This window comes from Zingiber officinale, chromosome 4B (assembly GCF_018446385.1).
Source record: "Zingiber officinale cultivar Zhangliang chromosome 4B, Zo_v1.1, whole genome shotgun sequence".
Lineage (NCBI taxonomy): Eukaryota > Viridiplantae > Streptophyta > Magnoliopsida > Zingiberales > Zingiberaceae > Zingiber > Zingiber officinale.
In genome coordinates this window covers 123,085,187-123,102,437 of record NC_055993.1, presented here as the reverse complement: position 1 = coordinate 123,102,437, position 17,251 = coordinate 123,085,187, and the positions used below count along the sequence as shown (strand labels likewise).

General features: G+C 36.1%; 1 protein-coding gene across 1 annotated transcript; it reads right to left on the bottom strand.

Moving 5' to 3' along the window:
- Positions 1-5,970: 5,970 nt before the first annotated feature.
- LOC121976374 (flowering time control protein FPA-like) lies at positions 5,971-16,917 on the bottom strand. The gene is made up of 5 exons (XM_042528512.1): positions 16,752-16,917; positions 16,214-16,528; positions 10,988-12,306; positions 9,296-10,530; positions 5,971-6,171 (listed from the first exon to the last, which is right to left on the bottom strand). The coding sequence occupies exons 1-4, from the start codon at positions 16,752-16,754 to the stop codon at positions 9,306-9,308; spliced, it is 2,862 nt and encodes a 953-aa protein (XP_042384446.1). The 5' UTR covers positions 16,755-16,917; the 3' UTR covers positions 5,971-6,171; positions 9,296-9,305.
- Between the last annotated feature and the right edge of the window lie 334 nt (positions 16,918-17,251).

Here is a 17,251-nt window from a genome sequence, read left to right as displayed (position 1 = left end):
ATGTTGTACTTCGTTCAGTTACGTATTGTAGCGGAAGGCAATCGATGACCATTGTCTGTGAGCGGGGGATTGGGAGGAAGAAGACCATTTTTTTAACTTTAGTATTAAAACTTTAGTAAATTAAATCATTCAACTCCTATCTATAGTTGGGATAAACCTATTGGGCCACACGCACTAACGAGTCTCTGAAAGACATAAAATAAATTAAAGAATAGAATTCTTAGATCAAGAGATAAATATTTCATTGGACCATACATAAGACAAATATGAAAATATTTGTCATAACAAAAGCGCGGATGACCTACATCTCTTATGCTAGAGTTGAAACATATTTGGTTTAATCATGAATTAGTCATGAACCAACTTGATTTAGTTGTAAACCAAACCAAGGGGTTAATGTGCTAAATTTTCTAATACCACTCATTAAAGAGGATTATATATAGATATAATTAGGAGAGAATTAGATACAAGTTTTATTATTTGGTTGATTAGATTTTTGAAAACTCAATCCTCCTCTCCCTCTCCCCTCTCTTTGCCTCCACCCATAACAAGGAGAAATCCTTCTCCTTGTTACTGTGACCACCACAAGGGAGAAAAACTCTCCCTTATGTGCTCCTCTTCTTCTTCCTCTTGCTCCCTCTTCTTCGCTTATGGCTAGTAATTTTCGAATGAGAGGCTTATACTCAAGGAGTTGTCTTGAGGAACTCGGTATGGATACGAATAGAGGTGAGGTTTGACAACATCACTATGGTTGATGTCCTTCTCGTTATAGGTCATCCGTAAGATATATCTAGCGTAAATTTACTTTCTGTAAAATTTTAATTATACGATCATGTTTGGCATGTTGTATTCTTGTATACGTATGGTGTGTGTGATGTAATATTAGGAATTATTATTGTTTTATTTTCTGCTGTGCATGTTTATGAAATGTGTTCTAGCATGCACCCACATCGGGCATATCCCAACAAGCAGAGCATCCAACCCGCTAGTGTTCCTTGTCGCATCGAGACAGCCAGTCTTCCTGGTAGAACAGAGCATCCGACCAGCCAATATTTCTTGCTGCGTTGAGCTATCTAGTCTTCCTAGCAGAGTAGAGCATCCGACCCGCCAGTCTTCCAGGATGGGCCCAGCCAGCTAGTCTTCCTGGCAGAGCAGAGCATCTGACCCACCAGTCTTTCAGGATAAGTCGAGCCAGCCAATCTTCTCGACAGAGAAGAGCATCTGCCCCTCCAGTCTTCCAAGCCAGGTCAAGTTATTCAGTCTTCTTAGCAAAGCAGAGCATTCGACCCACTAGTGTTCTTGGCCGAGTCGAGCCAACCAAACTTCCTGGCTGAGTCGATCCACCAGTCTGCCTAGTAGAGTATAGCAGAGCAGGCCACTGGCCCCATTATCCCTTTTGTCTCATCTATTGATACCTAAACAGGGATAACATGACTTGTGATATCTTTGTCTAGACATGATCCTCTATACCTAAACAAAGGTATCATAACCCTCTGATATCTTTTGTCATGAAATGACCCTCCTATAAAAGAGTTTTACCCCCGCAACCCAAAAGGGAGGGGCGAGGGAGGGAGGAAACTCCTTACTACACACACTTATCTTCATTATCTTCTTTATTCTTGCCATCATTGGAAACCGACTTGAGAGAGGAGTGGACTACCAGGGCAGCCCGGTCTCCATTCTAACTCCTCCTTCGCTCGAAGTCCACAGGCTCTTTCGGCGACGGGGACAACTCACCCGCCTCCTCCTTATTTTCAGCTAGAAGTCCTTCCGTCATCAACATTCCTACCCTCTCATCGACTCATCTGTATACTCAGTTTCCCCAGTTCCTCGTTGTCCTCTGGCTCTGTGTCATCCTCCGACTCCATGTCATCACCTCCGGCTTCGTGCCATCGCCTCCGGCTCTATGCCACTTCTGGTTCACTCTTGCGGGCCTCATATGCTTTACATTCAATTTTTTTGTTCTTCATTACAGTACTGTTTATTTTCTATTACCAGATGCTAACTTGAGTGTCGGAGATCTAGACTAGGATATCTCCTGGTCTATTTTCTAACAACCTTGCGGGGTACCATTAACTGAAGACTTTTGACACCTTAAGTCCTTCTCTTTTTGGGGGGTCTAGCGACTTAGTCAACATTGAAGACAACTCATCACCCTTCTCTCCCTCCCGATTTTGTTGACTCGGTCAACATCCCAGCCACATCACCGGCAGTTCCATCTATCTTAGCTTCCAGACAGGATCAAACGGTCTTATAGGCAATGGCGGATTCAGAAAAAAATTTAAGGAGATGCTCAAAAAAATAGAAGAGTCGTCTTCTTCTGCTTCTCTGTGACTTTGTAGTTTGCTCCGCTGCTCAAGCTTATCTTCCTCCTCGCCCCTTAGAAGCCTAGAACTGAGGCAGTCAGTAGGGGGTGTGAATAAAGAGTAAGGAAGGTATACTAGTAGAATTTCCAAGAGCAAGTGGGTGTTTCAACACACCTCCATGCCCCTTGCCTCCGCCCCATGATACCAACCTGAAAAAAGGTGTAGATGGCAAGAGAAGCATCGTAAGAATTACGTTGACTATCAAATAAAACGATAGCAAACTATATTGAAGCAACAATACAATTTGAAAGCATCCTTCCAGAGTTAGTTTAGTTAGTTAATGGAGGTAGTAATTTTTTTTTCTCTTTCGTATTAGTTATATAACACAGCAAGAATTGACAATGTGCATTCTTCAATTAATCGACCCCAACATAACAATTTTGTGTGTACTGCAAAGCGCCTCACAAAAAGATACCCATGAACCGTGCAGTTCTCCGGGCCCCATGAACTCTCTCAAGGGTGATCTCCGCGCTCCTCCTCAAGTAACAATCCAACCATCCCAACGAAACCTTCATCATCTGCAAAGGAGTGCTCACCATGTCAAGGCTTAGTGGGCCCTATGTATTTTTTTGCGTTGGCTTGCACGGTAGATCCTTTCGAATAAGTGTTTTTTTGCCTTCCTATTGTATTAAAATTGCAGGGTAAATAGTTTAGGGGGTTAAAAGGGAAAATGACACTCTTCTACATTTCACGACCTTCTTCCTGCGCTTTTATGCACTTTTAAAAGAAAACCCTCAAATGTGTACAATATTATTATTTCCTACCCTTGTCCTCCTCCGCCCTCTCCTCCTTCCATGTGAAGATTAGGGTTAGGGTTGGAAGAGACCTTGATATCCTTCTCTCTCTCTCTTATCACAGAGGGAAAAACAGATGAGCCGTCGAAGATCCCACACTGCAACACGTGTATCTTGTTCCTCCTTTTGGTAGCGATCTCCTATTTCGCAGACCGAAGCGGTAAGCAGACGAGTCTTCACGGGGTGGAGAGGTTTGCCTTGTTGCTAGGTTGCTCGAGGCATGGGGCTCCAAGGCCAACCACTCCTCTTGGCTTGGCATCGCATGTGATGGACGGTCATGGGTCATCTCCCTTAATATCTCTACGAAAGACAGGATCTCTAAGCTTCCGCACACCCCGTGCCCCCTTACCCGCCACTGATTATAGGGACAGCGAAGATCACAAAGGTCGGCTACCGACAATTTGATGTTGCACTTCTGGGATTCACCTTTAGGGGTTGATAGAAAATTTCTATGAACTCCGACCCATCATCTTTAGGATTTGTTGGACGGTAAGAATGGGATAAAAAGTGAATTAAGGAAGGGTTTGGTTTTTTCTGTTCTTTCTTAAAAATAGAAATCGGAATAAGAATCATAGTATTGTGGATATGCAATATTAATTAAATATTTTCTATCGGAATAAATCAAAATTTCTATTTTTACCTTTAAAGAAAAATAAAAGAAAAAATTAGTTGTGAAAGAAAAATATGATGAGAGGAGAGAGAAAGTGTTTGATAAAATAAGGAGCAGAAAATATCTCTGAGAGAGAATAAAAAGAGAGAAAGTGATATGAAAGAAAAATTAAATAAATATATTTTGATATTTGATATTAAGAGAGGAATTTTAATTTTAAGTCAAGAGTATTTTTAAAATAAGGGAATATTTGATTGTTGAAAATAGAGTAATAGTTCATTGAATGAAGATATAGAAATGAGTCATTACCCAATTATAAAGATTCATTTCTTTATTTATATTTTTATTTATATAATCTAAATATTAATAATGATAATTAATAATTATTATTCCATTCTTTATTCTTATTCTTCTAAACTAAACGTCTCCTAAGAGAGTAACGTTTCTCCGATGTGCAGTGGTAAAGAAGCCGGCTTCTGAACGTGTATTAATTATATTTTGAAATTATTTGATTGACAAATTAGGATAAAGTTTTAGACATCAGAATTATGAAAACAAAAAATGAATTAAGAGATTTTTCTGATATTTAATAACAAGACACTACTCTTTATTAAAGCACCCTTGTAATTATTAAGACAGTTAATTTATCACAGAATAAGGACGTAGAAGGTATATTATTGTTAGGGGAGTCACGTTGCAGGAGTTCTACAATTCTGTAGTAATTTTGGCAATTTTAAATGGCAGAAAATTAAAACGACTTCCTTAATTATTCATTCGGTGAAAATGATATTTTTTAAAAATCTATTAAAATAACACCTGCTTATAATTTGTAATCCTCAAATTACCCTTTTATTTTATTATTTTTTTAGAACTAATCGATCTATAAAAATTTATCATCAACCACCAATAAAATTTAAAAAATACTCATTATTACTGATTCAGAACCGTCAATGTCCTACAAAATTATTCTTTTATACTCCACACTAGAGTAGTTAAAGTTTCTCCAAAAGGATATACTTTTGGCTAGAAATAGTTTTAGTTAAATTGCTCAAGATGATATAATTTTAATTAAAGTTATTACAAGGTGATATAAAAAAAATAAAAAATTGACTTTTGAATATGAATAAATTATACTGTAAATATAAGAAAGTCATTTTATCTATTATTAAACAAAATAAATGCTAAATCATAGATGGTATTGTTTTGATAATTTTTAATAGTATACTTTTTGATTGGTAGGCGTCTTTTAATTTTCTACCATTTTAAATTAAAACATGTTTTTTTTAAAACAATAGACTCCATGAAATAAAAACTTTCTATTCCAAATTTACTGTTTTTTAATTATATTTCTTTTTTCTCAATGTTCAAATAAAGTAAGAAAAAATATATTAAATCAAGTAATATTGAACCTTGCCGATTGATTCGGTCCTAAAAAAAATTTTTCCCAAAAGCCCAATATTCCATAATTACACATCCCATTTGACAAAAAAAAAAAAAAAACCCTTGCAAATATTTGAATGACAACTTAGCACACATCCAGTACATCATAACCCTGAAGCAAAACACTATTGGAAAGTTGCATACAACAAGGTCATGGGATTTCATGGGCAGCTAATTGAAGAAGGCTGACGAGGCCCTACAACGGTGAAGTTATCTTCATAGACAACTTGGACACAATTTTGTATTATTGATTTTCGTTAACCAAATCACTTCCAAATGCTGATTTAATAATATTATTATTATTATCATGATTTAATCATATTTACCCAATTATTTTTTTAAGGATTATTATAGTTAAAATATTCAATAATTTTTATTTTACATTTTTGAAAAGTAAAATTTTATATTTGATTTTACATTAAATTATGCTGCAAAATGATTTCCCATCACGTTGCATTTAAAAAAAAAATGTTAAAGAGAATATGAAAATCTTGAATAATCGTAGAGAAAATCATAGGGAGGGAAGCTTGGTAAAAAGAAAAACAATATAAGAGAAATGTTCGTATAATGGAAAAAGTTCTTTTTAATGAAAGATTAAAAAAAATGAAATTTCCTAAAAGAAAATTGTTGGTTCAAAGGCATGACTTCAAAGAAGAGTTTTTTTTTTTAATTTTTGAAAATAAATTTTGATTTGTGAGTAAGATAGTTGATGATCATCAAAAGTAACAAGGAATCATAAATATATTTTTTTCAAAAAATCAAAATAAGGACTAGCTTTACGATTAAAAAAGAGATTGTGCTTCATACATTACCTTATCATTAGTTGCATAAACACGATCCAACGTCAAGGATGGTAAATAGCATGAACAAACTTGTATGCCCCCCCATGGCTTCGAGAACAGCATTGGATGACAGAAGTCCTGAGGCCTCTGGACTCTTGAACATATCAGTATGCTTTAATCTGGTCAAATGAGCAACAAGATTCATAGTAATTTTTGCTCAGAACAACTGAAATATAGAAGTTCATGTAAAGAGATGTTCATCAACCATACAAATCCATAATCAAATAGATTATTGATAAGTATTAGTGTTTATGAATAATAAGTCCAGGAAGAAAGTATTTTTATTCGGTTAGATACGGTGGCTAACCACGGAAGCATACAGGCTGCTGCTTTAGAATGAGTCTAACTTCATCCTCTTGGTTTGGAAGACTATGCTATCTTCTTCCTTAGACTTGTAAGCCATCAATTCTAATGACAAGCATTCTTCCCTACACATTTTTAGTGATGATAAAGATTTTCTACTTCGAATATGAACAATAACCGTCATTAAGGAGCGATAGGAAGAAGATAGAAAATTTTAATAGATATATACAATAATAACAACAAAATCTTATCTCGCTATATGAGATCGAATATATGGATCTTTCTACGTATTGAACTCTATCCCCTACTATATCGTCATTTATATTTAAATAAATTTTATTTTATTTTATTATTACTAATCAAATTTTTTTAAAACTTCTTCTTACTTGTTTGAGCCTAGCTGAAACATTTATTGGTAGTACATATCCATATCATTTTAAACGTTTTTAAACGTGTCCCCAAATTTCCCTCAATAGGTACAATCCCAACTTTCTCTCTAGTATTTTCATTTCTTATCATGCTCATCCTTATATACATCCACCTTAACATCCTCATCTTTGCAACTCCTATTTTCTATTCTTATGCTTAAGTCATAGTAGCTCAACATTCATTTTCATATAACATAGCTGGTCTAACCATCGTTTTGTAAAAATTCCCTTTCAAATCTTAGAGGTATTTTACGATCATAGAGAACATTTGATGCTCTACTTCATTTTTCAACTATCCGGCCTATATTCTATGTAATACATTTCTCTCAATCTCTCTATCCATTTGTAAAAATGATCATAAATATTTAAAACTCTCAGTTACAGACAACTCAGCATCTCCTATCGTAATAATTGTCTCATTACGTCTAATATTACTAAACTTAAATTTCATATATTTTGTTTTTGCAATACTAAACCTAAAACGCTTCACTTCTGACGTTTCTCGCTAAGATTCAAGTTTAATATTTATTCTTTCACGTGTCTCATCTACCAAAATAATATCATATACAAATAACATACACTGTGGTATTGTATCTTGGATGTGTCTAGTGAATTCATTCATTATTAATGTAAAAAGATAGAGACTTAGAGTGGATCGTTATGAACCCCTATGTTTATGGAAAATGCTTCTGTCATTACATCTTTATACATATCTTTAATTAGTTCAATAGATGCTATGTTAATACCTCTTTTTCTAGAATTCTCCATATAATTTTCCTTAAGACTATCATAATTTTTTTCGAAATCAACAAATATCATGTTTAAGTCTTGTTTCTGTTCCCTATACTTTTTTCAATCAGTTACCTAATAAAATATATAACATCTATTGTCGACTTTCCAAGCATAAATCCAAATTGATTTACGACAATTATTACTTTTTCCCAAAGTTTCATAGTATGAGTCGTATAACTAATTAATTTAATGCTCCATAGTTTATATAATTTTGTACGTCTCCTTTATTCTTATATAAAAGAACTAGAGTACTTACCCTCCACTAAGCAGATATTTATTTAGTTTTTAATATCAAGTTAAATTTCCCTTAATGCGTGATTGATTTAAAAACACTAGGTTGATTGGTCGCCCACTACGAGTGCTTCCCGATTTACTTTGGTGGCCAGTCAAAAATTTTTGTAGGGTTGGACCGATCATTCCTAGGATTAGTCGGAGTAAGCTAGATACCTGGTGCCAACTAAAAAAATTAGAAAAAAAATATACATGACTCCTAAAATTAAGTGGTAGAAAAAGAATTGGACGTAAAGTATATTTAAGGAGAGGATAGAAGCACAAATATAAGGAGAAATATACGACAACTCAAATACGACATGAGATAAGATAATATTAAAGTTTAAAATAGTAGCCAAGAGTGTACTCGGTGAATCAAAGGAGTGTGCACTACTAAATAAAAAATATTGATGGAGGAATGAGAAAGCCCAAGAGAAAGTGAAAAAAGACAACTAACCTATAAAAAATTATATATTTGTAAGAACGAGAAAAATTTTAAAAACTATATAATATCTAAAAAAGAGACTAAGAAAGCAGTGAATGAAGTTAAAAATGAAATTTTTGAATACTTATATCGAAAATTGGATTAAAAAAAGAGAAAAAATATATTTACAAAATAGCTAAAGTTAGAGAGAGCAAGACAATAAATCTTATCCAAATAAGAGATATTAAAGATGAACACAATAAAGTACTAGTAAACGATGAGAAAATCAAAGAGGAACAAGTATTTTCATCATCTTTTAATGAAAGTTAGATTATCAACTTAACTTATGTAATTTAAGTGGATTAAACAAGTATAAAAATATAAATTTTTTATCATAGAATTCAAACTTCACAAGTAGAGCAAGTTTTAAATGGTAAAATAAAAAATTAGTTGGAGGTATGGAAGTACTGAATAGAAATCGATACCTAACTTATGTTGAATAGTTAAATTTTCTTTAAGGATAACTTGTAATTTTATAAATTTTTCTATCATTCTGCCTAACCATAAAAAAGTTAATTTATGATTTATTATTTTCATTTTGAATATGACCAAGTGTTCTTTTCTTTTCTTAAAAAACATATTAGCTAGTATAATGTCATATGTCATCACAAAATCCAATATAGTTTTTCCTTCATTATTTTTTGTTCCAAACTCATAACCCTGATGCACCCTAATAGAACAATATATTTGGAAAAGAAATTCATGTATGCAATTAATGCATAATCAAAAAAATTAAAGCTACATCTGAGCTAACACAGCATATCGTTCTCTTTTGCTTTAACATGATTCAAATTCCAACTGAAGATTCTCGCCCTTTTGAGAGTTAAATGCATCAACACAAGTTCAATTGTTATACCAGGTTCTCTAAGGTTATTGTATGTTAATTAGACTAAGTTTCTACCCTAGATATGGCAAGCTATATATTCATTGAAGTGTTACGAGTATGAAGATGCGGTAACTGTGTACCTCATCCAATCTACGGTTGATCGGTAGATTTTGATTGTTGCTGGATCTGTTGAAGGAGTGCTGCTGCCAGCTGCAGAGTTGCCTGCAGACGCTTCTGGGGATCTGCTTCTGTTTCTTCTTGTTCGTTTTGGTGGCCAGAGTTTGTCACAGTTTGCACTGAAGAAACATTAGATTGTGGCTGATGGTTCTGCGGCACCTGGTTGACTTGGGCACCTAAAGAACTAGAAGGGAAAGCCGAATACATGGGTGCCACAGAGTTCAGAGAATGTGGATCTGAAGCCTGGGAATGCATCACTGGAGTGATGGAATGCGAATTGTCAATTTGCAACAACTTTGTCAGTTTGTTCTGACCATCTGTCGATATGGATGGTACCTGACCTAACTGTTTGTACTGTCCCAGTAAGGCAGCAAGCTCTGTGAGTTGCTGCGGCTCTAAGGGAAGCGGCACATTTGAGGAAACTTGCAATTTTGTTCCCACTTGTGTTGGGAACTTGCTATTGTGCAATGGAACAGAGGAAGTTTCAGGTGCATAATTGCTTGAAGGAGATCCTTGCGAAATCTTATTGTTTCCCAGATGTGGGTCTGCTGTAGCACTCCTAGCTATATGTAACGCGGCACTTGCAGTGAAACTCCCACCATCAGAATTTGGAATATGCAGTTGACTAGAACGGTTTGGTGATGTTGCAGGATTTAGAGACCACCATCGGTCATGTCTGCTAGCCTCATGATAGTTAGGTAGTTTTTCCATTGGTTGAATAGATCCTGAGTAAGGAAGATGGTCACTCAGTTTCTGTGGTGGAGAATAAGGAAGTGGGGGAGGTAGAGGTGCCATTGATGGATTGGAATAGTTCTGACTCTTAGAGAAAGTCCTTAAATCAGGGGATCTACGATTTGCAAAGGGTAGCTGTTTTGCTTCTGTGACTTCCAGAGGTTGGAGGGAACTGAAATTGTGCTGAAACTTCAAAATGACACCAGAAATGCTCACCTTCCCAGGTACTTTTAGAACTTGTTGAGAGAATTCTGATGGTGGCACTAGGAATAAGGTAACCTTCTCTTCAAGCTTAGCAACAGCTGCACGCTGCTTCTCTCCCAGATAATGCATGAATTCATTATAAAAAGTAATATCTGCGTCAGTTTCAGGAACAAAAAACACCACCCAGGAACTGGTGGCCTGGTAATAATGGTTTGCGAGCATATCCAAGCTTGTTCTAGCTGTGCAGTTTAAGAACTCTGGCCTGTAGTGAGGTATAAGTGTTAATGTGCACGGTTAAAACGAACTAACTTGGATATGCCCTTTCAACAAAGTATACCAAAAAAAAAAAAGCAAGCCTATTTCTATGAAGTATACCAAGGGCATAAATGGTAGGCGCAAAAGAAAGAATTAGCAGTAGAATAAATAAGCGAAGTATGTAGAGCAATCAAAAGTTGAGAAAAGATGAAAAAAATGAGCAAAGTAATAAAAAATGAAAATGTTTCTAACAACACTAAGAATAAAATAGCTACTGCCATTTAGTGTATAAATCATCGTATTCAGTTTTTAAATGTAAAATTGGCTAAGTTCCAAAGAAGAATAAAGTATAACGTTAAGGCAGTTTTTAAGATGCAAAACCAAAGAAGAATAAAGTATAACGTTAAGGCAGTTTTTAAGATGCAAAACCAAAGAAGAATAAAGTATAATGTTATGGAACTTACAATATAAAATCTAGGACCTTTCCCACCGGAAAGCAACGCACACGACAAACTGGAGTACCTCCCTTTGAGATTGTACCCTCCCACTTCCAGTCCAATATCCGTGGGGGCTGATGATGCTCAGGAATTGGTTTTTGCAAATTGGCACTATCGAAAGGAAAGGCACCAGGACCTGTGTTTAAGTGATCAAATAGACTGCGTGAGTCATCCCTATCTGCAAAAGGACCATTCATGTTCTTCAAAGTTTGAGGAGTCAAATAGTTATGATCAAAAGGAACCGACTCATAATCTTTATTCAAGGCACTATCGTAAGGCAAACTGGGCAAGAATTTTGTCCGTCCAAAATCATGTTTTCTTTGATCTAGGTCAGAGAATGGATATTCTGGAAGTTCTCTGTCAGAAAATGGATGCACCTTTTCCTTCTTATTTGATTGAAAAGAATATGGATATTCTGGAAGTTCTCCATCAGAAAACAAGTCTACTTTTGCCTTCTTAGCTGATCGAAAAGAACCATCCTCCATACCCAAAGAATCATCTGGAAGTGGACTTCTCTGTCGTGGCTCAAAAGAAGCATCACGCCACCATCCAGCTCTCTCTGCTGTAGGACTTCTTCTGTAGTGACCACAAAGTTCTCCTGGCATCTTTCTTTCTGAACTAAAGTCGTGAAACCATATGCGTTCATTGTTGCTACCTAAATTGGATCCTGGAACTGCATCAGGTCGTATAAGATTTTTCCCTAAACCGATGAACTTTGTATCATTAGCTCGCAAAAACTTTGCATCTCGAGGAGAAGTAAGAAAATCTCCAATATGACTGTCATAATCTCTACTCCGTTTAGAAGGTTCAACACTACTCAGCCCAGATAGTGAATTAGATTTAAGACGCTGACTTAAAGGAGCATTGCTAAGGTTCCTCTCTGAGTCGGTTGAGTCACTTTTAGCAAAGCATATATGCACACGTGGATTGTTGAATAATTTTCCGTGAAGAGCTTCTTTAGCCCTGCAAGCTGCGACTATACTTCGGTATCGTACAAATGCATAACTACGACCACGAAATGTAGAGATACTGATAATTTCACCAAAAGGTGAAAAAGCTCTCCTTAAATCATTTTCTTCAACATTGAGAAATACTGGAAATCCTATCCATAACACAGCACTAGGTTCTGTGCTATCATCTCTTTTGTTCTTTTCATGTGTTTTTTCAGGACTTGGGCTATGAGCTCTAGAATCTCTTCTAAGCAGTGATTCTCGCTGGTCAACAGAATACCTCGCATCTTTACGCAGTGAGTATTCATCATCCAGTGATGAAACAGAACCTCTGTCCTGTGATTCAACATTCTAAATAAATAAATACGAGAGAGATACTTGTTATGCACTGCCTAAACTAGCACGGCACTGAAGTCTTTCTTTATCATGAGTGCTATATTGAGACACAGTAATTAGTTTAAAGATAATGCTCAAATGTATGAAAATAAAGGAAAAATTAATTAATTATTCTCTGAAGAAGAACTACAATAAAAGCAGCTATTGAAATTCGGCCAAGTAAGCTTAAATAAATTTCATGAATATATGTTGTTTTCGGTCGGAATTGCACCCTCACAAATGGAATGGGGTGCTTGCCTCCGTATATGTTCTAGAATATGTGGGTAGGCCATTGGCCTTTCCCTTCCTCAAAAAGGGGGAAAAGCATGATAGAAGAACTTGTTATAAATTGTAACTGGTGTTCCTGGGAAGCCATATATGAACATCCACCATATTGTATCATAAACAAACAAATGCAAGGTTGTAGAAAATTACATACTTTGTTAATAAAACTTACAATACAAAATAGCAGTACTCAACTACTAATACCTTATATCTTACCTTAATCTTTGTGCAAAAGATATTAACTGCAATGATAGTTGGAATTTGACATTTGAAGCATGCCAAATAATAAAGGTACAGCCTTGATGATTTACTGTATCAAGGAGCCACACAAAGGGGACAGTCATGGACCACATGTTGGTCGCATTAAATTTTTGAAAATTAGCAAGCTACTTGCTTAAGATGGATACTTTGGTGCGTTATGCTCGTGCTGTTTCCTTGCTCATGCATCAGCAACAATTGCAGCTATTATGTTTTGTGCTCTAGGACATGGATAAGCTACCAGATGGTATTTCAACTAGCCATGAGAGCATACCTTGCAGATAAAGGAAAGTGTGGTACTTTGCAAACAAAGATATACTATTTGTGTCACCCTAGTTTAGTCGCACATCAACTTATGGGCTAAAAAATGGAGTTTATAGTGTTAGACGAGTGAGCCACCATTAACTTTAGTATTTTAGATAAATTGTTGGACCTAACAAGTTAATATGATAATTAAAAGCATGGTTTCAAATCTCAAATACAGTATTGGTTTAGGTCGCAGTTGGAAAGATGCTAAATCATGTATCAATAAATCATATATTCTCTAACTCAATAACATAGAGTTATATGTGTAGTCTCTCATCAAAATATTTTTTTACTCACAATTCTGATCAGTTCCTATCATGTATATATGTCATGCACGCTGTATGATGATAATTGTGTAACATGTATCAGACTTTGTATCATCTGTAATGAGCTTTCTATAGCCTGTATGAAACTTTTACCATCCAAAATCAAGTAAAACAAGATAAACCTGCTAGCTATTACTTGTTTTTCTCTTGTATGAATCCAGATGGCTAGTAGGGAATGTATGTCACTTTTGTAATTTGATACGACAAAAAATTTAAATGAATGAATTACAATTTGTATCAGAGCAAACCTTGGCAAAGTATTTGAGAAAAGCAGTTTGTGCAATGGAAGAGGCAACATTGGCTATAATTTTGGTTATTGACAAAAATGCAAGGCTTAATTGGCAGAGATCATGAAAATCTCGTGTAGCCCACAAAAGTTGTGGGTTAGTTAAAGGACTGCTAGGATTGGATGAATGAATGAAATTATTTTCAACTTGAATTTAGGCAGTTTGACAAATTGTTGGACCTAACAAAGCTAATGGACCAGTTCTTTCATTTGGGGTTGTGACATTCTAGTTTAGTCTCACATGAAGAGTTTTGTTAATAAAATAGGCTTATAGGATTAGATGAGTCAAACAACTATTAACTTGGGATTTAACATTTTTTTGCCAATTATTGGGCTTAATCTATGACGGGGTTGATCCTTACAGCACACAGAAACTGGAAGGTTCTTTTGTTCAGCCTGCTTTTGTGATCAAATATGAACCAAGGGTCTGAGACCATCTTATTAGTAAAGCATAAGAAAACAATGGACCTATGTCAATGCCTTAGGAAGTAGAGCATTTGCTACTAATCTAAATATTAGCATTTCTTATGGAAGTGGGCATTCTTCACCATTTACAGAGATGCGCTAAAAATGGAAATGCAAAAATATCTTAGACAGAAAACCATCAACTAACCATTTTTTGGTATTAACAAATTTATGCCCTTAAGAGATCAAATTATAAGAGGAAAAAAAGCATGGTTACTCATTATTAAATATATTTGATAGTGGATAGGGATTACAACTTGAATACCCCTTTGTTTTTTTTACTTTTTAGTCGTAATGGTTGACAGCATAGAATAAGAAGATATTGTGTGTTGTTAACTTAATGAAAAGTATAGCAGACGTAGATAGGATTTTTCTGATATTTACATTGTTATGGTTTTAAATTTTGTTATTTGAATATTTCAAGAAAGATTTGTTTAGACCAATCTCAGGTTGGTCACCCCACCAAATCATCAATGTGACCCACGCACTGCTGCCCAAGGAACGCCTACACCGACATCCAATCTCTTCCATGAGATCGTTTCACACCTTCTGTGTTGCCTTCACCCACCGACCTTGTCCTGCTGACCTCAGTCATAGGTGATTGCCTGCAGTGCCTCTGCAGAAAAGTAGTTTGTTGCACCACTGGAGCATGGAGCAGAGGCGGAAAGACAAGAAGCAACGGTAGCAGGCCAGCAGTAGAACCGGTTGACATTGCTCCCTGCTCTTGTGGAGCATCAGAGAAACAGCTCCGCTGGAACACCAACTCTGAAGTGAGCAGCTGGTGTGAAGCTATCGAGGGTTGCATCAAGACCATGAAAGACGGAGCCGTCCAGGTCAGCAATGGTGGAAGGGTGGCAACCTTGGAAGCACAAGGAATGAGAGAAAAAGGAGGGGGAGGAGGTTCTCTCTCTCTTCCTATGTAAATTATGTTTATCAATTTCTTTGTCTTCCCTCAATTTCTTTTATCATTCCAACTTCCTATCTTCCCTAGTTAATGGTTTAAGCACTTAATAAACACTTTTTTACTGCAGAGTTTGTTGCACGTAATGACAAATCATGATCATATTGTTAAAACATTGTGATAAGAAATGGGTTTCATTCCAATGCCCAAAAACAATATTCCAAAGCCCTTGTATGCTCTTTATTACTTGTGTATATAAGTCCTGTGTGATAGAGTATATATAACTTCGACCATAGGGATTAAGTTCTAGTTGCATAGCTTCATAATAATTTTGTAAAGCTTTGTGCATTCCTTCAGATTGAGCTGATATTTGTCACAGCCATTCATTCTATAATAGAAAATTTTATATGCTATGACAAAAAAGTGAATCAACAAGTTTAGGACTATAAGTAGTTCAAGTTTGGAGATCCCAATGCAAAATCTGGAATTTAAGAATAAATAACAGTGAAAAAGAGAACTGGCTTGGTTAATAATGAAGATGATCAATTTTTCTTGTGTTTTTGCATTATCTTGTTTCCCCCTTTCTCAGCTATGACTGTATCTTTTTTCATCATTTGACCTTTACCACTTCTTGATTGAGGCAATTTTCTTCTTCACTACTTAAAGAATATTTTAAGCGTGTAAGATTAAAACTATGATCAAAAGTTTCAAATAAATTCACGGCATTCAAAGGCTATCAAGTTAGAAGGAATGATGAATAGTTAAGCAAGCATTCATTATTCTGAGATTAGATGAGTGAAAGGATTCAGAGTTGAGAGAACCTTTTGTTTTCATGTACTAAAATCATCTACAATATTGAATAAAATGCAAAGCAGCTGACATGTGTTGATATTACATCTTTTGATTTTTTTTTTTTAGATATTTAATGTTATATTTTAATGGTTTGATCATTTACAAATCAGTTGAAATTTCTCTTTGTTTAAATCCTACGAGATAAAAGGTGTGCATAAGCAGCTGATGACTGGGATTTTCATCACTAACCTCCTTTGCAAACTCGATCCTAAGAGGATTCCCAGCCACAATGCAACCCTGGAGACCTTTGAATGCTATGGTCGCGTCGTCCTCTTTCTTATAGTTTACAAATGCATAGCTTCGGCCAGGAGTGTAAGCTATGTTGTCAATGTCCCCAAACCTCAGGAAATGCTCGTATAGGTTATTCTGGGAGACACGACGGCTCAAGTTTCCAACCCACAGGTGCCTCGAAGGAGGAGCGACGTCCCACCCACTTCGCCGCCCCTTCTCCTCAAGCCTGGGCATGCGGTCACTGTTTGTCCTGTCCCGTCCACCTCTTCCCGTCTAAAATGGAAAACAAGCGAAAGCAATCAGAATACACAACTGTTTGAAAAAAAATCCAACAGCATAAAAACGAAATGGGCTGGAATCGAAGCTAAAATTACAACTCTAAGCATCAAACGGAGTTTGATAGTTGAAAACGAAGCTAATCTACCCTAACGGAAGGAGGAAAAGCTGCGAAGACCCGATGGAAACAAGTACTCGCATCGACAGATCGAAAACTAACCATTTGCGTTAGGGTTTAGGCGGAGGCGATCGAAGATTGAAGCTATGGAAGAAGCAGCGAGGTAAGAGGAGAAGATCCAGACTTAGATTGTCGCCGTCGCTTTGAGCGGAGATCGAAGAACCGAAGGCGATCGAGGGGGATTTGGGATTTTGGCAGCGAACACGGCACGATATTTCTTTTTTAAAATGCCTTTATATAGAGGAAAAGAAATAAGAGAAGGGTGATGGGATGCATCTCGACCGTCTATAAAATTGGCTGAGATCATATATCTAATTAGCTGTGTAAAACGGACCTGGACGCCCATCCATAGATCCGGGCCGGCCCAACACGACTCGAGTCGGCCAAGCCGTTCTGCTCTGCAGGTTGAGCTGGGTTGGAATGGCTCGGCCGCTACTATAGGACTCATATTTTAATGCGCACTTTATTATCCGGTGGTAAAAAAATAAACTCGCCATTTTAACGGCCCAGGGCAATTTCAAATGGTAAATCACGGGTTTATT

Coding starts and splice junctions, on each gene's coding strand:
- LOC121976374 (XM_042528512.1), bottom strand. Junction 12,307..16,213: donor GGATCGAGTTTGCAAAGGAG/GTTAGTGATGAA, acceptor GTTGAATCACAG/GACAGAGGTTCTGTTTCATC. Junction 10,531..10,987: donor AAGGTCCTAGATTTTATATT/GTAAGTTCCATA, acceptor ACCTCACTACAG/GCCAGAGTTCTTAAACTGCA.